General features: G+C 33.5%; 1 protein-coding gene and 2 pseudogenes across 2 annotated transcripts; 2 read left to right on the forward strand and 1 right to left on the reverse strand.

The window, feature by feature from the left end:
• The first annotated feature begins 1,955 nt into the window (after positions 1 to 1,955).
• On the forward strand, positions 1,956 to 3,336 carry LOC112499584 (uncharacterized; annotated as a pseudogene).
• On the reverse strand, positions 3,252 to 5,650 carry LOC102626147 (60S ribosomal protein L37a-like; annotated as a pseudogene).
• A 4,541-nt stretch (positions 5,651 to 10,191) lies between these two features.
• On the forward strand, positions 10,192 to 12,015 carry LOC102626444 (ankyrin repeat-containing protein BDA1-like). 2 transcript variants are annotated; one of them, XM_052434239.1, is made up of 3 exons: positions 10,192 to 10,903; positions 10,995 to 11,328; positions 11,421 to 12,015. In XM_052434239.1, exons 1-3 carry the CDS (start codon positions 10,313 to 10,315, stop codon positions 11,846 to 11,848), a joined length of 1,353 nt encoding a protein of 450 aa, XP_052290199.1. In that variant the 5' UTR covers positions 10,192 to 10,312; the 3' UTR covers positions 11,849 to 12,015. The 2 variants fall into 2 exon arrangements, with proteins under 2 accessions (XP_052290199.1, XP_052290200.1); XM_052434240.1 differs by having other exon boundaries at positions 11,433 to 12,015.
• The last annotated feature ends 8,172 nt before the right edge of the window (positions 12,016 to 20,187 follow it).

Raw genomic sequence — 20,187 nt, forward strand, 5'->3', positions numbered from 1 at the left:
AACCTATATTTTCCGGTGCTGAAAGTATAGGAATTACCCATATCTGAAAGTAGAGGGAATATCTCATCTGTTTGATTTACTGGTGTGCAGTTCGAAGCGGATGAAGAAGGCAATTCGTGAAAAAATAATGGTTAATTTTGTTTGAAAGAGTTACTATTCATAATTCGATTGGGAGAGCCGGTTATGTTTATTTATAAGAATGCAATGAGGTGATATAGGTAAGAAATTCTCAATGTTTAATTTTATTGCAAGCAGCAGTGGAATGAAGGAGGAAAAGGCAATTAATTTCTTGGAGAAGGAAATGCAGAACAATCTTGCATTTACATTTAAACAAACTGTGAGCTTAAGTTTGATCGTAATTTTATTAATCGGTAGACAAAGATTAAAGTGATCTTGAAAATGTCATTCATAAGGATAATTTGTGTTCATTTTGTTGGTCCAGATACCTTGCTGAATTTTATTAGATAGTGAGTTTAATAGTAGATTGTATTAATTGTTTGTTCTGTTTTTTTTTTTTTAATGCATAGGCATATGAATCTTTTTCTTCCCATATTGACATCGTTTCTTACTTAAAGATGGGGACACATGTGCTGAAGAATACAAGATGCATGGATTTGGTGTCTGTCGTTTTGCCAATAGGCATTGGTATGAAGGGGCCTGGCGTGAGGGTATAAGACAAGGGCTTGGAATGTACACATTCAGAAATGGGGAAACCCAATCTGGTCACAGGCAAAATGGACTTCTCGACATTCCAAGCGCACAAAATACAACTCATCTTATATCATCTATTGCAATTTACCACTACAAAGTACTCAATGTGGTGCAGGTATTTGAACCTTTTTAACCAAACTTTTATTCATTTTAACACTCAGCAGCTGCTGATGCCTAAAATTTATTACAGATTTATTGTTTCATTGCAGATGTTTCAATGTTCCTTTTGTAATATGATTAATGCACGTCTTCACTTTCAGCATTTTACTGATGTGAGTAAGATGAATGAAATTTAAGATAACAATCAGAAGTTATTTTTAAATTTTGGTTGTCTGTGAGAAAACCTCACTAAGCTACACAAAACTTGTTAATGTCATAATAACTTTCGTCAAGTTAATTGTTGTTCAAGTGGGGATTTTTTTTCTTATTGTCGTTGTCTTGTAATCAGGAAGCACGATGAGCAACTGAAAAGCTTATGATGTGGCTAAGGTAGATGAGAGAGTTAACAGGGCTGTAGCAGCAGTTAACAGGGTAGCAAATGTAGATAGAGTTGCTACATTTAAGGCTGTCAATGCATCATAACAACAACAAAGATAGCGTCCCTCTTTGTATGATATATACCCATGCACGTCTCATATAGTAATACAATTGTCTAGATGGCTTTAAGACAATGATGACTAATGAGTCATTAATCATCATCCTTTCTTCATCATTTTTCTTTATCGAAGGGGCTTCAAAATTTTGAAGTCCCTGCATTAATGATATTTGCTTCTCAGAGTAAGATGGTGGAAGAGCACTATATTAGGTTTGTTCCTCTAAAATCATCTGTTAGATGCATTCCCAAACTAATGGGGAATGGAGGGAGAGAACAGAGGCAACGACAATAACTTGTGTGTTTAGATAATATTTGCCTTTTTCCTTTTTGTTTAGAGTTTTGTGAAGTTGGATGTAATTGTAAGAGTTAAGAGTGCTGGTAAGAGACCTTCGGCCTAGCCTTTGTTGTATGTGAGCTCACTGGTTTTAACAATGAAATACAATCAATGCTTGCCTGTATCTTGGGGCGTTTATGGATTTAATCCAAAAGGATAATCAACCTATGCCTTTGAACGAATTGATTTATTTTTGCTAAAATACAATAACAAAATATTCAATTTCAATTGGAGCTAGTTTCTTATGAATAATTACTAATTGTGGAAATCAATTTTCATTGTGGCCTATTTAAATAATTATAGCCATGATGTTTAATATCAACATTTTGAAGCAACAGACCATGCAGTTAACACCACAAAACTAAAAGTCCATCAAAATCTATTTCATAAAGAGATTCAAATTCAAAACTTTCTAAACCAAATATCCAAGCATAACCAATTCACGACAAGGATGGCCGACGCTACCCAAGATTTCTCTCAATTTGATATATCGAAAGAGGAAATAGATAAGCTTGTTGCAAAAGTTGTATAATATGTCCGTTTTAAAACTCACTAGAACTCGGGGTGTCCGATCAAGAGAGAAGACCTTGTTCAATTGGTTACCAAAACTATAGCCAGTGTGCTATTCCTGCTCATGTGATCAATGCGGCTAAAGAGAAGCTCTCTAATGCTTTTGGCTATGAATTGAGAGAGCTTCTGAGATACCGCCCTTCATCCGCTACTCAACGGCACTCTACTCAACAAACTGATGTTGCCAAGGCAAAGTCCTATGTTCTCATAAGTCAGCTACCAGCTGAGGTGTACAAAAAATATGTAGAAGATGAAAATTCAGCACGTTTATCTAGTTTTACATTTGTTGTAATTAGCATTGTGCATCTTGCTCGAGGTAAAACCCCAGAAGATATCCTTTGGCATCACTTTGAAACGTATGGGATTGTGTGAAACTAATGTAAGCCATCCGCTGTTTGGAAATGCCAAGTAGGTGTTGGAGACACTAGCAAAGATATTTGCAGAAAGACAAGGTTAATGGCCCTAAAGGCAATACTTTGTTTTATGTGCTTGCTGAGCGAGCTCTGGATAGACCAGTTAGCGAAAAAATGAAAGAATACATATCAGAGATTGATAGCAAAGAAGTTGTCCCTGTGGATGTTGACGAAGCTGAGTAGTGACCTAATGCTAATCTTCATTTAACTTTGTAGAGACTGGGCATGTTTAAAGTTTCTGATCTCTGGTGACAGCAATGGTGAAAATATTGGGAAGTTAGCAGATTAGGGAAGGAAATGGCCTAAATCACCAATCTCATTTCTAGAATTCGAATGTGAGAGAGGTTGCTGCACTACGCTAATAGCCAATGCTGTATCTATAAAGTGGCTTTAAGTTACAGGTTAAAATTATGTAACCTGACAATGGTTTGTACCGACAATGGTGTTTTCAGACTTGGAGTAACTACAAATTTTTTGGAGAAGCTAGAGAGGTTATGGGAGCAAAATGAGTCAAGTAAAATAGGCTTCAATTGGATATCTTTTAGCCTGTCTGAATTCTGATGATTGATATATGAAAATTGTGTCCACCACTGGTTGCTTTGTAATAAAATTTTTTAGTAGATTAAAAAAAAATCCAAGAATAGAAATGCATTTAGACAATCCTGTCCCAGGAATTAATCCCATCTCAAATAAATTGAAAAAAAAAAAAAAAAGATAGTTTGGTAACAAAATTAACTCTCAGTCTGCTCCCTCAACCTCCTAATGGTAACTCTTGCGGTCACAGCACTACCAATACTGGAAAGGAACATAGGACAGAATTTAGAATCATTTAAATTAAACAATCAAAGTAAATATAACAGCTAATGAGAATCTTACTTCAAAGTGTAAGCGCCTCCAGCTTTCACCTTGCTAGAGTCTTTGCAACCCCAGATTCCCACAGCCTTCCTCACAGCATACTGCCAACAGTAAGGAATATGTAAATATTTAATACATCCACAAGCAAAAGCGAACAGTCATTGAACAGCAAAGACGGGAATGTATTACTTTCCCACAAAATTCACAGAAGTACTAGCTGTGTTGACTGACCTCCATCTTCTTAAGATTGGCACCATAACAGGTGCCTGGAAAAGAATAATACTTATAATTCCAAGATCACAAAGCCACACATGCAAAAACAAACTAAAACATGAAAGTAAGGCTAACAACAGGCTAGAGAGAAACATGTCAATAAACATGTCAATAACCCACAATTCATGCTCAAAGCTTAATGAGACATAATATTTGTACCTACTATTAATATAAAGATATCCCAAGGGAAAGAAATGAAAATCTAAGTCTACGTTACCATAACATCTATACTTGAGGACACTAAACAAACCAAAAAAATGAATAAAACTAGCCTCAATATATATCATACTTACAATTCCTGTCTTCTAGGTCCTTTTCGTCTGCAAAACCCGATAGTATGAAACCATGATCAAATACATGAGTTGGAAAAGTTTTAAAACAAAAAAACAAGAGCAAAACCAAAATCATCAGTATTGGAAAGAGAAAAACAGTGATTAAAAGAAAAAAAGAAATTGGAAGAATCTAAATCCTTTGACAAAGAAACATAACAAACTAGGAGGTGTTACATCAAAGAAAGAAGCATTGCAGCTGGAGAATATGAGATAAGTATTAACTAAACATATCTAAATTCTAAAAGCTCCAACTTTGGGTTCAAAATCTTACTATTTTCTTATTTTCAAGTTCAACTACATTGCAAATCCAGTAACAATAATTAGATCAATTGTACTCGACTTTGATTTTCACCAACCAACAACATGAATTCATATGAAGAGAATAAATAAAATAAAAAGCATAAAGAGAGAACAGGATACCATTTTGCAGAAGCAGACCAAAAATTCTAAAAATCTCACTTCTTGTTGGTGAGAATAAAGAGAGACGAGAGTTGCCAAGCTAAATACCCCATTTTTTCTTTATTGTGCCGGTGGTAATTTATATATTCTGTAGTAAACGCAAGCTAATTACGAGTTTAAATCATTTCAAAAAAACAATTACAGAGTTTAATAAAGAATTACCTACTGTCTCGGGTGATTAGATCAGCATAAGAACAGATTCATCTTCATGAACACTGACCACTTTATTGATCAGCTAAATCATCTCAATCAACACTAGTAATCATCAAATAATCCAAGACCCACCACACAATTGCCGCAGCAGCATTTGTGGGCTCCCAAAAGGTCAGGGGGTGGGTGTGCAAACGACTTCTTCACATTGTAAATCCTATCATTTGCAATCAATCCAACCTAATTAACGCACATTCCAAATTCGTATTAACATATGTGCCATTTGATAAATCCGAATAATTACCTACAACCGCAAGTATAGGTATCGCCCAAGATCAAAATTGTGTCTGTAAAAGGTGGTCGTCTCGCCGGCAGACCTTTACTCCCCCAAATTAGGGCATTTGCCCTCTTCACAATACGTCTGAGGCTTCAATTCGCCCATTTTTTTTCTTCCTCTGATGAAGGAATCGCCTCCTATTTGGCCTTTGCCAGGGGCTTCTTTCGCTTATCACCTTGGCTTCTTTTTACAGAACAGTCAACGTGCGTTTTCAGATATAACTTACCTTTTCTTAACTGGCTTCTCCGGTATTCTTTAATACAAACGTGGCCATCCCTGAAGCATTCGATCGGTTGGCTTTAAATCTAACGGTTACATTGAATGAGGACAAAAAGTGTTGCACATTGCAACTGTTGCAACATAAGAGGACCCTATAAATTAATTTAACATAAAAATATATTTGGGGAGTGTGAAGATAATTAAAAAATAATTAGCGCATTAATCAATATTGTAAGTGAAAAATTATTAATTTTATCATTATTAAATATACATTTTTTAATGTCAATCAACTCACTTAACAACTTTTGTGTTAGAAGTTATCTAAATATCGCATAGGTTACTAATAGGGATGGCAATTGTACCCGTAAATCCGTCCAAATCCACCCGCCAAAACCCGCCCATTGCAGGTAATTTTATCCGTTACAGGCAGGTTTAGTATTATAAATTAAAACCCGCACATGGATGCGGGTGGGTTTGATATTAACCTTATACCCAGTGGATACCCGCATGGATATCCACCAAACCCACAATAATTTTTTTCAAATATTTTTAATTTAATTTAAATGTAAAAATATATAAAGAAAATAATGTAATTAATCAAATTACCAAATAACCAAGGGCTCAAAGTTGTGTATGTGTGTATATGCCTCATCTCATATTCTAAAGTCATAACCTAAAGAAAACTAAAACATTTACCTTCGAATTAGTATTTGAAAATATTAATCTTAATTATTATTATAGTCATTGTGTTGGATGGGTGCATATGATGGTGAATAAAATGAATATCTTCTCTTGGATCTTGTTTTAAATGATAATATGAAATGTAATTATTATTTTTAGATATTAGTTTGTGTTTTTTAAATAGATTTGTGTAATTTATACTTAAATTTGAGAATTTGTGTTGAATTGATGTGGAAATTTTAATTTTTCATTTACATTGTTTAAATATAAAATTGAATATGTTATATGGAATTTGAGGTTATTATTATAAATTCATATATTAAAAATTTGTAATTTTAAATACGGAAACCCCCAAAAAATTCGCTAGATACCATTGCGGGTTTGGTAATTGTTAAAACCCGCTGCGGGTTGCGGGTGAGTTTGGTAATTTAAATTTTGTGCGGGTTTGGGTTTGGTAATGGCAAACCCGCTGCGGACGGTGTCCATTACCATCCCTAGTTACTATGCAATATACTCATCCCGTGACAACATGCTAACTTTTTGAAGCTTAGAAAGCATATTGCTTGGATACTATTGGATTTATACCCAAAAATAAATTAATATAAGTTTTTAATTTGATGTCCAATATTTTTGTACATGTTATTTTTAACCAAAACAAAGAGTTAAACTATTAAAGCTTCGTTTGGGATTAAAATTGGATAGCTGTAACTTAAACGTTATAGCATCAAATTGTTTGGTAACTTTAATTGTTATAACTTGGAAGGTAAGTTGATTTGATTTTACATTTATATGATGAAAAATCTATTATATATTTATTATTTTTTTGAAATTATATTTACTACGTACTTTTAATTCATTATTACAACGTTTTTTCTACAATAGTTATAATTTAAAAATTACAACACCTCAATACCAACCATGACCTAGAACACTAATAAAATAGTATAATATATTATCATAAATACAAATTTATATTTTATATCATTTAAAAGCTTATTTTTAAAACGAAAAAGTATATCAGAAAAGTTAGAGAATGTAGTATCAATAAAGTGCTATGGAAACGGGAGCCATTCGATTATGCTTAAGAAAATGTCAAAGTTGCAGTTCTACCATACTGGGCCCCAGCAAAAATTAAAATGTGCTTCATTCTAAAATATATATTAATGCTTGATTCGACCCAACCGACTGCCTTTTTCTTATTTTATTTTCTTGTAAAATGAAAAAAAAAATATAGGTAAAAAAGAGTACCAAACTCACCTAAAAAACTTATCAATTTCAAATCATTTATTCATTCTCGCACAAACAAAATGCCGAAGTTACAATTCTACTGGCCATTAGCAAAAACAAAAGTGGAAAATGTAAGTATAAAACGTGTTTCATTTTCTTCTATATGTGTTTTTCTTAATTTATATTCTCGTAAAATATAAAATAATAAGAGTAAAATAGTACCATTCGCATCCTGTGTTAAATTTAGTACATTTCAATACAACACATTAAAATTCATTTTAATTAATTCATTTTAATTAATCCATTTTATATCATTCTCATGTCACTGGTTGCTCTTAAGGTTAAATGTCATTATTCAGCATTGAAGTATCCATAAATCCTTCAATGATCCAAATATAAATGAAATAATGATTTAAATTATACCTGATTTTTTAGATTGTATAAAATTCCTTCTCGTCTTCAACATCTTCTCCACAAATGTATCTTAAGTGTGTACTTAAGAAGGCACTCCAACACTCTTGTCAGTTTTATATTTAGTGAATTTTAATAAATCTAGAGTTGGTTTTTCTCTACCATATGAGAAAATAGCCAAAAGATCATTTTTCAATCCTTTTACCTCATATTTATAAACCAAAAAGAGGAGATTTGGCGAAAGATTTGATTTTATATTTAAATCTCTAGTGTTCTTTGTATTTTTATTTTTATTTTATGTCATTAGATTTATAGTTGTTTTTTGCTATATTTTAGCTTTCGTCACATGATTTTGTTAGCAATTATGTGCCTCTCATTGTTATATTTTTGGATTAGATCCTCAACATTTTTCAGGGTTTCTTATGAATTGTCATGAAATTCTTTTGTACAGGCACTTACATGCATATATTTCTTTTTTTCCGCCGCAATTTTTTTGTTTTAATAAAAGAAAAAAGTTTTCAAATAACTTGCATGTGAGAAATAATTAATTAAAAAAAAAAATTGTGTATCCTCCATTAACTAGGTCTTTGTTTTTGGCACTTGGGATTTCGTTTGTTTGAAGTATTGTGTGTGTATATATATTTTAATTTTGCATATTCTTCTTAAGCCACGTCTATTTTCACATTTTTGCTTCATTTAGACATTTAGCATTGCTTTCAAAACCAATAAAATTTGGGCGTATTTGGTTTGTCTTATAAAGAGAGTGACACTCTACTTGAACATGCGGAGTCGAAAATTGCCAATTGGGAGAGGGAGAACTTGATTGAATGAACTACAAAATGCAATGAAGTGCAGTCTATGCATACAATTGAATATCATTATCTATTGGTTATGGGATCATTTAATAATTAAAGAGAAGTAGAGGAATATATTTGCAGTGTAGTTTTCAAATTATCGGGGTGTTATACACTTATACTGTTGTTATCTCGGAGAGCGGATTTACAACGGAAATTTCAGGGGTGTCAAAAGCTTGACTCATAAAATTAAAGCGATAGTTTGAATTGGTCTTAAATTTGATGGGTGTGGATTTGGGCTGATGCCTGATATTGTGGACACTGGTTTCGAGAGAGAGAGATGGATCTGCTATAGACCCGCCCATTCCCATTTGTCGGGTTTTGTCCATTGACAATTCAAACTTGAAAGTCGTCTTCCTCCCATGGGGAACAAAGAGAGAAATTTTCAGGACGTTTACGGGAAAAGAAAAGAGGGAAAAAAGCAAAAGACAAAAAGGGGAAGCTCGTGGCTTCTACGATACTTCCAAAACCCAATGGGATGTATGCATTGCCATGTCCTCACCTTAGTCTGGTCGGCCCCTTTTGAAATGAAGAGTATTTGTCCCCCCCTTTATTTATTTATTTATTTTTGGCAATTCTCAAATAATATATTGCACTTTGTTTGTTGTATTATTCTCAACTGAACATGGGATAACTATATTAAAGGGGTAGTTTAAATTTGCTGGTACAATTATAACACAACAAATTAGATCTGAAATATTTTCTAAAATTTCTTTCAAAAACATATGTGAGAGACATAGAAATTTATATTAGTAACTCGGGACTTACAATTAATTCAACCACTTGGAATGGAAGTTGTCACCGTTAAGTACCTGTAAGGCAGGAGAAATTGTATAATACCTCAAATGTATTACAACCAATTGAATTATGTATGACATGTATAATTGAATTTAATTCAACCACCACTTGCATGATAGTAGTTCAAAATAAATGCACATATGTCATGGCATCATTGCTTGTTGTATGGGTGACATGATACCTCAAATGTATTCTAAAATTTCTCGTAAGGCAAACATAGATTAGCGTTCCAATCAAACATTAGTCTTCTATCTCTAATAATCAAAATCAATCCTAATAATTATAGCCGTAATAAAAAATTTCACTAAAGAAACTATATTCCCAAGCGTTGTTTTTAAAATACGGATTCGAGATTTTACAATATTGTAAAAGATTTTTATAATGTGTAAAATTAATTTACAACCTTGTAAGAGCTTTATATATATATATATATATTCACGAACAATTGTATTTCATAAAAACTTTATATGTTAATCAATATTATTCAATTGTCCAGTATCTTTTCTTGAATTTTGTCTTAAAATTTTGTTTAAAATGTGCCCAACTGGAGCTAGTTATGGCACCCGATTTGTTGTGCTATGTAATATGTGTTTATTTTCATTATTAATAGATGTATATATCAGCCTAGATATCTTGTCAATTGAAGCAATTGGTCTTATGCAAGTTCAACAAAGTCGTATATGTAATATGTTGACATTTAAGTTCGAACAGTATAAAATTCTAAATTTTTTATTAAATTGAAGGTATTGAAGAAGTATGTATCTGCATTGCCCATTTTCCCTGAATTATCCACCACAATTCCCTTTCTTCTCTTCATAGAGATGCCGCGTTTTCGTGTAATTCATTCCACTGGAAATTACACGGAAGGGGAAAGAAAGAGGAAAGTTCTTGGATTTTTACTTTTTCTTATTTCTTTTTTAATTATACATACAATTAATTTACATATACATATATATAGACGGATTAAGAAACCCCACCCCAGAAAGAGAGAAAAGTTGTAATTAATTAACAATGTAAGAGTGATGTGAGCTCAACTGCGAGATGGGAAGAAGAATATAACACATAAACACAGTGTGAGTGTCTGTCAATTGTCATGGCTAACTTGGAGCAGTTGTTTCAGGAAGCTTGCCAAAAAAACGATGTCGAAGGAGTCAAGTCATTAAATTCAAAGCATCCGAATTTACTGGATGAGATTATTAAAGCATGCCAACGCTCGGAGGATCCTCTGCTCATCACCGCCTGCTTGCCTGGAAGCCTTGAAGCAGCTAAAGAAATGGCAAGGCTGTGGCCTCAACTTGCCAGTATTAAAAATCAGCGAGGTGAAACAACCATGCACTTACTTTCAACGGATGGGGATGCCCGGATGGTTCGGATTTTCGGAGAAAATAATCGCGAACTTTGCCTTGAAGTAGACAACTCTTTAATGATACCGCTACACAGAGCAGCTTTGGAAGGTGATTCTGATGTTATTAGGGCTTTAGTTTCTATTTGCCCGGAGTCTCTTGAGAAGCTGACTTCAAATGGAGAGACGGCCCTACACCTTGCTGTGAAGAAGTCCCGATCGGACGCCTTTCAAGCCTTGGTGGATGAGGCTAAGAGTCACAGAAAAGAGCATCTCTTCACTTGGAAAGACAAGGAGGGCAATACAGTATTGCACCTCGCCACACTTAACAAATTAAAGCAGGTAAGCTCTTTGTCTCTTGCGAACACAGTTTTTGAATTTTGATTGCCAAAACATAACGCACGCCTTGACAATCCTGTCGCGTTCATTGCAGATAGTGGAGCTACTCATCCGTGAGAATTCCAATAGGCGCATAATGATTCGAATCAATACCGTGAATAAGCAGGGACAAACGGCCTTACAGTTATGCAATGCTAATTCTCAGGATTCTGTTTTCAAGGAAATAGGCTGGATCATTCAACGAGCTGTTGCTCAGCAATCTCCGCAGCTCCCTGATGCGGGGAGTGCCAATGTCAGCTGGAACCAAACACGGTGGCCCATAGAGACAAGAAACGTGTTATTGATGGTAGTAGTAACGATTGCTGCAGCATTTTTCACGGTTACTTGCAATCTGCCAGATTCCTTTCTCAAAGAGGATACTCTTGCCGGTAAAAGTTTTTAACTAAATTATTATTTTTCTTTTGGTAGTGTTTACAACTTTTTTTTTATTTTTTTATTCTTTTTACTTCCTTAAAAGAAGATTGTCTTGCAGTTAAAACATTGCACGCTGATAAGGATGACGTACTCAGTAAGTTGCCAACCGTTGTCTACGTCATGATTTTCAACTCTGCTGGGTTCTTGACTTCCATGTTTGCCATTCTATTGCTCGTATGGCCCTTACGTTTCAGAACATTTGTACTCTTTCTTGTAATCTGCACGGCCATTGTTTATATTCTCTTAGTGGACGAGATCATGCCTAAATTCGATGTGAAAGTTGGGAAATCAAGCATCTCAAGCAATGGGTTGGTGTGGTCATTAGCCCTTGCCCTCATTTTGTTCGGAATGTCTGTACTAAGTATGGGGAAATTCACTTTGTCCTTTTGGCGCTTCATTATCTGTTTGCGGAGGAATAGAACCAATCGCAGGGGCAACAATCTTGAAGATCTTCTCGAAATCACTGCCACATAGTTATCTAGAGGCTTAAAGCATAGCCGACTACTTGGTTAATTTAGCCCTTGCTTGTCATACTTTCACTTGGTGGGATGCTTAGCATCCTGAAACGTCAAATATGCTTTTTGCGATGCTAATGGTTACCTTTGTTATCACTTTTAATAGTTCATGTTCTTTTATCTCTTTTTATTTCTCCACTGCAATAGGCTTTTCGAGATTTTTAAGGGGTAGTTTGGTGTACGGAAACTTTATTTAAGAGTGCAAGTGACATATCATGCTGCCATGAGAAGCTTCAAATATGTCTTCTAACAAAAGGAAGTTAGCTTCCTCTGTCATTGCAAATAATGATCTCTTTCTAAATAGGATCCTTGTTACTTTACGCACAAAAGAAAAAATCACTACTAAGATTCAAATCTGTTCCAAAGACACTGGATCTCTCTCATTTCCAGTCCTGATTTCTCTCTCCACCTTTACCCGGACAGCCATTTAGTCTCAGGGCTCATCTTGCACAGGAGTTCTCTTCTCATTAATCCAGAACACGGTTTTGTCCCTCTTACAGACAAGACAATTCTTGCGCCCTTTAAATGCCTTAATGTTTTGAAATATTCGTTCAGGTTTACGAATTGAGCAATCTTCTCATGGGTTTCTATTTTGTTCCAGCTTTGACTATAGCAACTAGAATCACATTTATATACAATCCTATGACGAAGCAATTTGCTGTACTTCCTCTACCTAGCGACCAAATTGTCCAATGACGTTAGTTTAGCTTATGATCCTGTAAAGTCACCCCACTATAAATTTTTATATTATAAACTTGTGTGTGTTGATTGTTTTCAATCATCTGTTCCTGTAGAAGATGCTTACCTCAATTATGAAATTGAAATATACTTGGGGGCTCTCTGGCTGATGAAACATAATTAGCTTGAGGGGTTAATTATATATTTCAGGCCATCAAGCTAAAACACAAAAAGACTCTTATCAGTCTGGGGTTGTCTCTCACACATGAACCCAAATGCATAACTTGTCCATTAACGCATTTGGTTACGTGATTGGTTACTCTTTTTCCTCAAGCAGTACCCAAAAACTCTGTTTCATTTGTCTTGCTGAAATTAACCCTACTTCTGATCATTGAAGTTATATAAAATTACTGGATCGCTGGCTGCAAAGTTTATGTACCCAGGTGAATTTAGGTAGTTATAAACTAAAGAAGAACTACTAGTGAACCAACTATAAAAGCTTTATTGATAACCATGCCTGCTGGCATGACAGTTTTTCAGACTCTGTTCATATTTTACATTCATAATTTATTAATACAGCAGTGTCATACATTAAACGCAACAGACATCTTAATAATAAAAATAGGAACTTAATTCTCTGCTCACACCACATCCAGTGTATTGATCGATGCAAATCCATATGACATAATGAGCTTAATCATTACAATAATGTGTCGCATGCCAAAGTAAATATATCAAGATATCTTCCAGGAACCTTAAAATGTTGAGTAGAATGAGCTCAAGTGAGGCTTTGTGGGGCCAGATATAATGCACATGTAAGCACCGAGCATTGAAAATGCAGATACAAGAAGCAATGGCCTAAGTGGAAGCTTATTGAAGAGAATCATAATCAATGCTATGGATAAGAAAAAGGCAGCGGAACCAAAGTTGGTTGGTGTGAGTGGTCCGGCACTCTCACTCCTTAAGAGAAGTCAGGGGTTCAAGCCTCACTCTCGTATGGAGTCACCACTTTGGCCAGCACTTTACCTCTTACGGGCTAACCCGGTGCGAGTGATGATTAGTCTGGATTGTGGTACAGGTTTAAAGGTGCCTTCCACAGTTGGGGTCCACTTAGGACCATCTCGTGGTTCAGACCCAAAAAAAGATAAAGGCAACGGAATTGAAGGTAATGACAAGTCGGATATAAAATGGTTGTTGATTGACAATCTGGATAAAAAATGCTATGGATAAGCAGATGACATGTCCAAAGTTGTTAAGTCAGCAGCATCCATAACATTAACCTCGGCTATGGAGAAATCGGACAGATTAAATTTAGAAGTCTGCACAGCGTAGCAAGCATAAAATCAGATATGACATAAAGCAGTGGTAACAAGAGAGATCAATTGAGAACTAACATCACCAAGCAGTATATTGGAGGCCTTGAAATCTCTGTGAATAGCCTGCTTCGCTGAACTTTGTAAAAAAGCCAGGCCTCAAAGAATTTTCGTGACAATTTCAAGTCGTTCAGCTGAGATGATTGTTGAATACAGGCAGGATGTTCTGCACACCCAAGCAAGAAAACAGTTTGTGCAAATCTTTATAACCTACTCTCTTTGTTTAGTTTTCTGAGGTTCTTACCTCCTAAATGAACATTTTCCAAGCATTTCTTTTGCATGAGCCATTTATTCTTCCAGCCATATCCCGAAGGTTTCACTTGATTTGGATGAAAAAGTTCCTTTAAAAAGTCTAACTGCATGCACATGCATAAACAACAGAGTTTGAAAAATAGAGTTTATCAGAGCAATTATCCTATTATAACATAAACAGGGTTAGCAATATATTGGGATTATGTGCTCTTTAAAGTATATTGATTGATTTATTTTCTAATTAATAAAATATTTGAGATATTTTTTAAAAATTCTTAATTGTATAAATATTTTGAATAAGGTCTATTTAATCATATTATATGTATTTATGTGATCATCATATGCAGGGGCGAAAGCTGAAAACTTTGGTTACAGGGGTCGGAGTGAATAATGTATATTTCGTTTAAAGATTTTTTTTTAATTTCTATTATAATTTAGGGGATATCATGTATATTTAAAAAAACTTGAAATTTTTACAAGGGCCATGGCATACTCTAGTCTTCATTAAAATCTGCCGCTGATCATGTGGATTCACAAAAAACATAAATACAAGTTATCATGTGATTAAATAAATAAAGTTCGCAGTTGATAAATAGAGTTAGACACTCTATTTATGTTTAGACTGTAGTAAATTTATTGAATAATTTATCTTAATTTTGTAAGAATTTACTGATGTAACTTGACTACATTGAATTGGATCACATATAAGATTTAATTAACCTTGAAATGACTGTCAGACTTATTAAATCTCATAGACATTGATTTTATTGCAATCTCAATTTTGAGTTAATTATAGTTTCATGTTTGTGATTTTTATTTCATTTGAGTTACCAATATGTGCGGCATACATTTGTAGTCAAGATTATCCAGTATTTTGGTGGAAGCAATTATGAGCAGTGAGATTATAGATTAACAATATAGAATTTGTACAACGCATCTCTTGATAGGTTTTCGATACTTGATCATAAAATTCTCTAGCCAAAGTGTGTCAACATAATTAATTTGTTAAAAATGATCATTAGAGAAAACTAGTAAGTGTCAAGGAACAAGATGTAATTAAACTGATTGGACAATTAAGATATCAATTTAATTAGTGATGTGGTACAAAGGATTGTTTAGTAAAGAAATCAATGTGTCATGAGTCGAATTATTATTCGAGAACACTATCCTAAATAACATATAATTATGGTGGTCAGTTTCAATCATTTAGTGGAGTAGAGTTGGAACTAAATAATCAAGCTAGTTTAATTACATACCTAATTATTGTATCCACTATTGTATGTACTCGTATGATCCCGGGTTAGCTAATTTAATTGAATGCACCACTATTGGATTGATAAGTAAAATAACTAGCTATTTTTGTAACGCCTTTAATATTTTTTCTCTTTATTAATTATTATGGTAGTTCTTAGATAGATAATAAGAATTTGTTGTTTCTTTTGATTGGTTTATTTAAGAATTTTAGAAAATGATTCTAGGCTTTTCTAAGATACTAGAATTATTTAGAATTTTCTAGTATTACATTTATTAATTACACAAGACATGTGTACCGACATTATTACTTGCATTTGTTATGCATTTATTATTTATATTTTTCATAAAAGCCTATAATTATTTACGGATACAAACATTCATAATTACATTTATTTAAGCTTTTTACATATTTATTGTTGCTCTCCTAAAGTTTCTTTATTCAAGTTTACTTTAAATTTATTAAAGTTTGCTTTATATATACGATTGCACTTATTAAAGATTTACTTTATATTTATTATTGTTTTATTAAAGCTTCTTTAATAAAATTTATTTTAATTTATTATTACACTTATTAAAGTTGGCTTTGATTATACTTATTAAAAATTTGCTTTATATTTATTATTGTTTCTTTAATAAAATTGCTTTGTTAAAGTACTTTACATGTATAATTGCATTTATTATTACTTGCTTTGAGTTTTGTTGAATCTTGAAAACGTGGACTTGGAGAAGAAAGCATAATTATTCAACTTCTTTCAATTATTCATCTTCATTCTCTCTCAATTCCAAAAATCTAAATTCTAGAACTCTCATAGCAATAGAGTTAGAGATCTTAATTAATTTGGAAGCTTCTTGATTTGGTGAGTCTTTATTTGCTTCTGTTTTTATTGTTTTGAATACATGCTTAACTTAAAAATCTAGATGTATGAAACATGTTATAGAATTCTTTGGACAACATGTATATTTTGTATTAAATCATGGCCATCGAAAATGATTTTTGAGAACAAACTTATCTTTTTATAAACTAGACATCTATGGCTTATTGAATAAATTTTGTTTCATAAGATTTTACTTTATTTTCGATTTTATATAGATTTTTGAATCTGACACTGTTGCACTGGAAAACTGTTATTTCAGCAGAATGACCAAATTCACAAAATTATTTATACCATACAATGAACTCGAAAAATTCTGAAGTTTTAAACAGAAGTTAATATATCTATCTAATATTTCCTGTTTTCATAATTTTCTGATTAGTACATAATTTCATAAAAATCTCGGAATCAATATCGTTCTGTTAAGGCAATGTGAGACAGTTTTGAGACTATCAAGAAACAAATAGTTTTGAAATTGGTTTTGGTATCGGATCCTCCTGAAAATTTTATAGGAGATACCTATGGATGTCTAGAACAGATCTGCAAGATATCGTATCGTTTTGATTGTTAGATTAAGAGTTAAAATCTAGAGAATCAGACTTGTACCGGCATGAATTAGAAAATAAGTTCTTGGAATAAGTTGTTATTGATTATGTCTTGTATCTTTTTAAGGTGTTGGGGATATTTAAGGTTGTTAAAAGCTTAGAGGTGTGTTTCAATTATTACTTTATCGAGGAAAGTAACTCTATTCCTAGTATACTAGATATGTATAATAATTTTGATATTTTAATATTATTACAAGTACATATTTTTCTTAGTTCTTTGTAACCAAATTAATTTATGTAATGGTTTCAAATCTGAAAGTTATATTATTTTTATGGTTTTAACGAATATTATAATTCTTTTAAATGTGTAATTTATTCTTGCTAAATAATTATATCTTTGAAATTACCTATAAAATGTTGGAATGGAAATTGTTTTGCAAGGCTAAATCTTTGTTATGATCTTTTATGAATCCAATATGAATGTTTTATTCATGTATTTGATTAAGATTATCTATGAATTATTATGCGGGGGCCACCTCTCGATTGCTAAAGTGCCACGTACAGTGCAAAGTGCCATGTACAGTGCAAAGTGCCACGTGAAATTTACTACAAATTGAAAAATGAATTTAAATGTTTTGGCTCTTTGTCCGTAATCGTTCCGACTGTGATTCTGATCGTATTATATGGTATAGATATATTTATGTTTTGTACCAGTACTGGGTTTCTGTTCTGAGTGTGCACATGATATTCTGATTCTGGCAGGGTCACCGGGACTATAGGTGACACTATGTGACATGAGCTAACTTTTTGTTTCCTGTGAATGTGTTATATGATTTGCTTTCAAAAGTGACTATGCTTTGGAAATTCTGAATTATTATAAATTTATGTTATTTTATCGTGATATGTCATTTATGAAATTTATGAACTATGATACAAGTTTTAAATATAAAAAAAAGGCTTGCAATATTTTTGGTATTGATAGGCCTAGTAAATTAGGAATGATTTTACTTTCCGAGTTGACGGCTCTACCATCGTCATTACTTTTGTAGATTAAGTGACTTTGTTCAGAAGTGTGGTTATCTTTGGCGCTAGAGATTTATTTACTTGCTAAGTTGAATAAAAGAAGGATGAATTTCTTTAGCCTTTAAGTTTGTTGTTCTATTGAATTTGTATTTGGAGAGTATTGAGACATTTGTTACTTTTATGACTTGGGAGAAAATGTCAAGTATCTGATTTGTGTAATTGTTGATTTGTTTAATAAAATTTGAGGTATTTCAGTTCGTGAATTTGTGTAAGGATTTTTGATTTGTTAGTAACCTATTACCATGTGTTCCGCAAGTGATAATTTTGGGGTGTTACAATTTTGGTTAAAAACCTAAATATATTATTTAATAGGAGGCTCCTTTTAATATGTTTGTGTATAATGGGCCTTATGTTATTTTTAAAAGGTGGGCTACTGTAACAAGAACAAGTGTAACGCCGCTTTTGGTTTCTCTCTTATTTTTTTTAATAGAATAAAAAAAGCGAGAAAAATAAGGAGTCTAGGGTTTCATATTTTAAACCAACACAGTATACATCTGTCGTTGCATATGGAGACTAAAACTCTTGTTATTTTATTTTCGCTTTTTTTTTCCTTTCAATTCTCATCTATGCATGCCAGCCAGTCTGTATAAAGATATTATTCAAGTACAAAAATCTCTAATTTAGATTAGAAATTACCATAAGAAAAGGTTAATGCAATGGCATTAAATTATCCCAAAATGAATTACATTTGAGAGAGAAATTGCTTAAACTACCATTGAAAACTTCTCATGAGCTTAAAGCTATTAATATGATACCATTGATTGTCTCTCTTATGGATATCGTTTGAAAAGACTTCTCATAAGCTTAAAGTTATAAATATGATATCATCTCTTTTGATCCATAGCCATTGACGTGAATGATTGATACACATGAGCTTAACCCTTAAGTTGGATTAAAGTAATTAGTTAAGAGTGTTCCTTGCCATCGTCATCCCTACGGAGCTACGGGGGTGTGCTCAGTTCATGGAGCTTCTTGAGAAAGGCTAGCCGTGGAGACAACAGAACATCACCATCATCATCAGGCAGAAAATGAAGGAACAGAACTGCCCATAGAAGACCCTTTTTCCCCAGAAAATAAATCAGAATTTGCCACTTCCAGCGAAGCAATTATTTCATCATCCACCGTAGCTCTTGTCGTAATCTCTGCTTTGTTCGTAGCCTCACGACAAATGATCCAAAAATGCAGCAGTTTTTGTTTTTCAAAACCAACAGAGTAGCTAGGGAGAATAGAAAATTATTTTAGGAAGAAATAAAAGGTTATGTGATTATTTTTGACATCAAAATCGCAAGCTCATTTCTGTGTGTTTTGATTAGTTCAAAGGAGGCAACCGGGAAACACGTGGAAAGGTTTGACGGAGCTTTACAGAGAGAAGTCTTGGGCCATTCCCATGCTCTAGTCAATTACAAGGAAAAAATTATGATTTTAACAAGGCATTTTCGGTGAAGTTTACTTGCATTGCACTTGTATGCTGCTGATGCCTTCCTAATTGTAGAGATTGACAAGTTATATTAACCAACTTGAGCAACCTCTCCCAAGATTACTAAATCAGATTTCGAAGATGAAATAAAGATGATCTGAACTCACAATGACGAAGAAAAACTGACCAGAGCAATGAATTAACACGAAAAAATCAAAGATAACACAAAAAACACAAGAAAGAATCCAGAAACAGCAAGTTACGTGGTTCAGTCAATTCATCATTGACCTACATCCACGGAGGAGCAAATTATCACCTTTATTGATTGAAACAAGTCTCCTTTACACTCAGAGTTACAGAGCCAAGCTCAAGGAACAAGAAACCTGATACAACCTTCCACAATCAGTCGGATCAACCGGAATGTTTACAAGAAGGGCAGCCCATCAATGAGTCCAATTATAAACAGCCCATGAAGGAAGCCACATCACAGGTTGAGGAAGAATCAGCTCGTAAGGAACGGTACACAAGCACACGAGTTAGAAGAACCCCTGGGTGGTTTAAGGATTATGTCGTGTAGTGAAATTGCTAGGGCCCTATATTTGCTGGTTTGTTTTTGCTGTCATATTTTCTGTTACAAGTTGCTGAGCTGTATTTTTTTACGTCTAAAGACAGAGGAATATATGTAGAACATAACGCATTCGTGTGGTGCTATCTGGAATGAAATATTTCGTTTCTAATTCTCTCGACTCTTCTTCCATTCTCAACCTCTCTTTCCACTCTTGATCTTCATCTCTGAATTTTCTTTTGGAGTCGGCACTCACTCC

Source organism: Citrus sinensis, chromosome 9 (assembly GCF_022201045.2).
Source record: "Citrus sinensis cultivar Valencia sweet orange chromosome 9, DVS_A1.0, whole genome shotgun sequence".
Classification (NCBI taxonomy): Eukaryota; Viridiplantae; Streptophyta; class Magnoliopsida; order Sapindales; family Rutaceae; genus Citrus; species Citrus sinensis.

Bases quoted from the DNA above. Each gene is read 5' to 3' on its own strand.
- LOC102626444 (XM_052434239.1), top strand. From the start codon at position 10,313: ATGGCTAACTTGGAGCAGTTGTTTCAGGAAGCTTGCCAAAAAAACGAT. The intron at 10,904-10,994 runs GTAAGCTCTTTG...CGTTCATTGCAG, and splicing joins CACTTAACAAATTAAAGCAG to ATAGTGGAGCTACTCATCCG. The intron at 11,329-11,420 runs GTAAAAGTTTTT...CCTTAAAAGAAG, and splicing joins CAAAGAGGATACTCTTGCCG to ATTGTCTTGCAGTTAAAACA.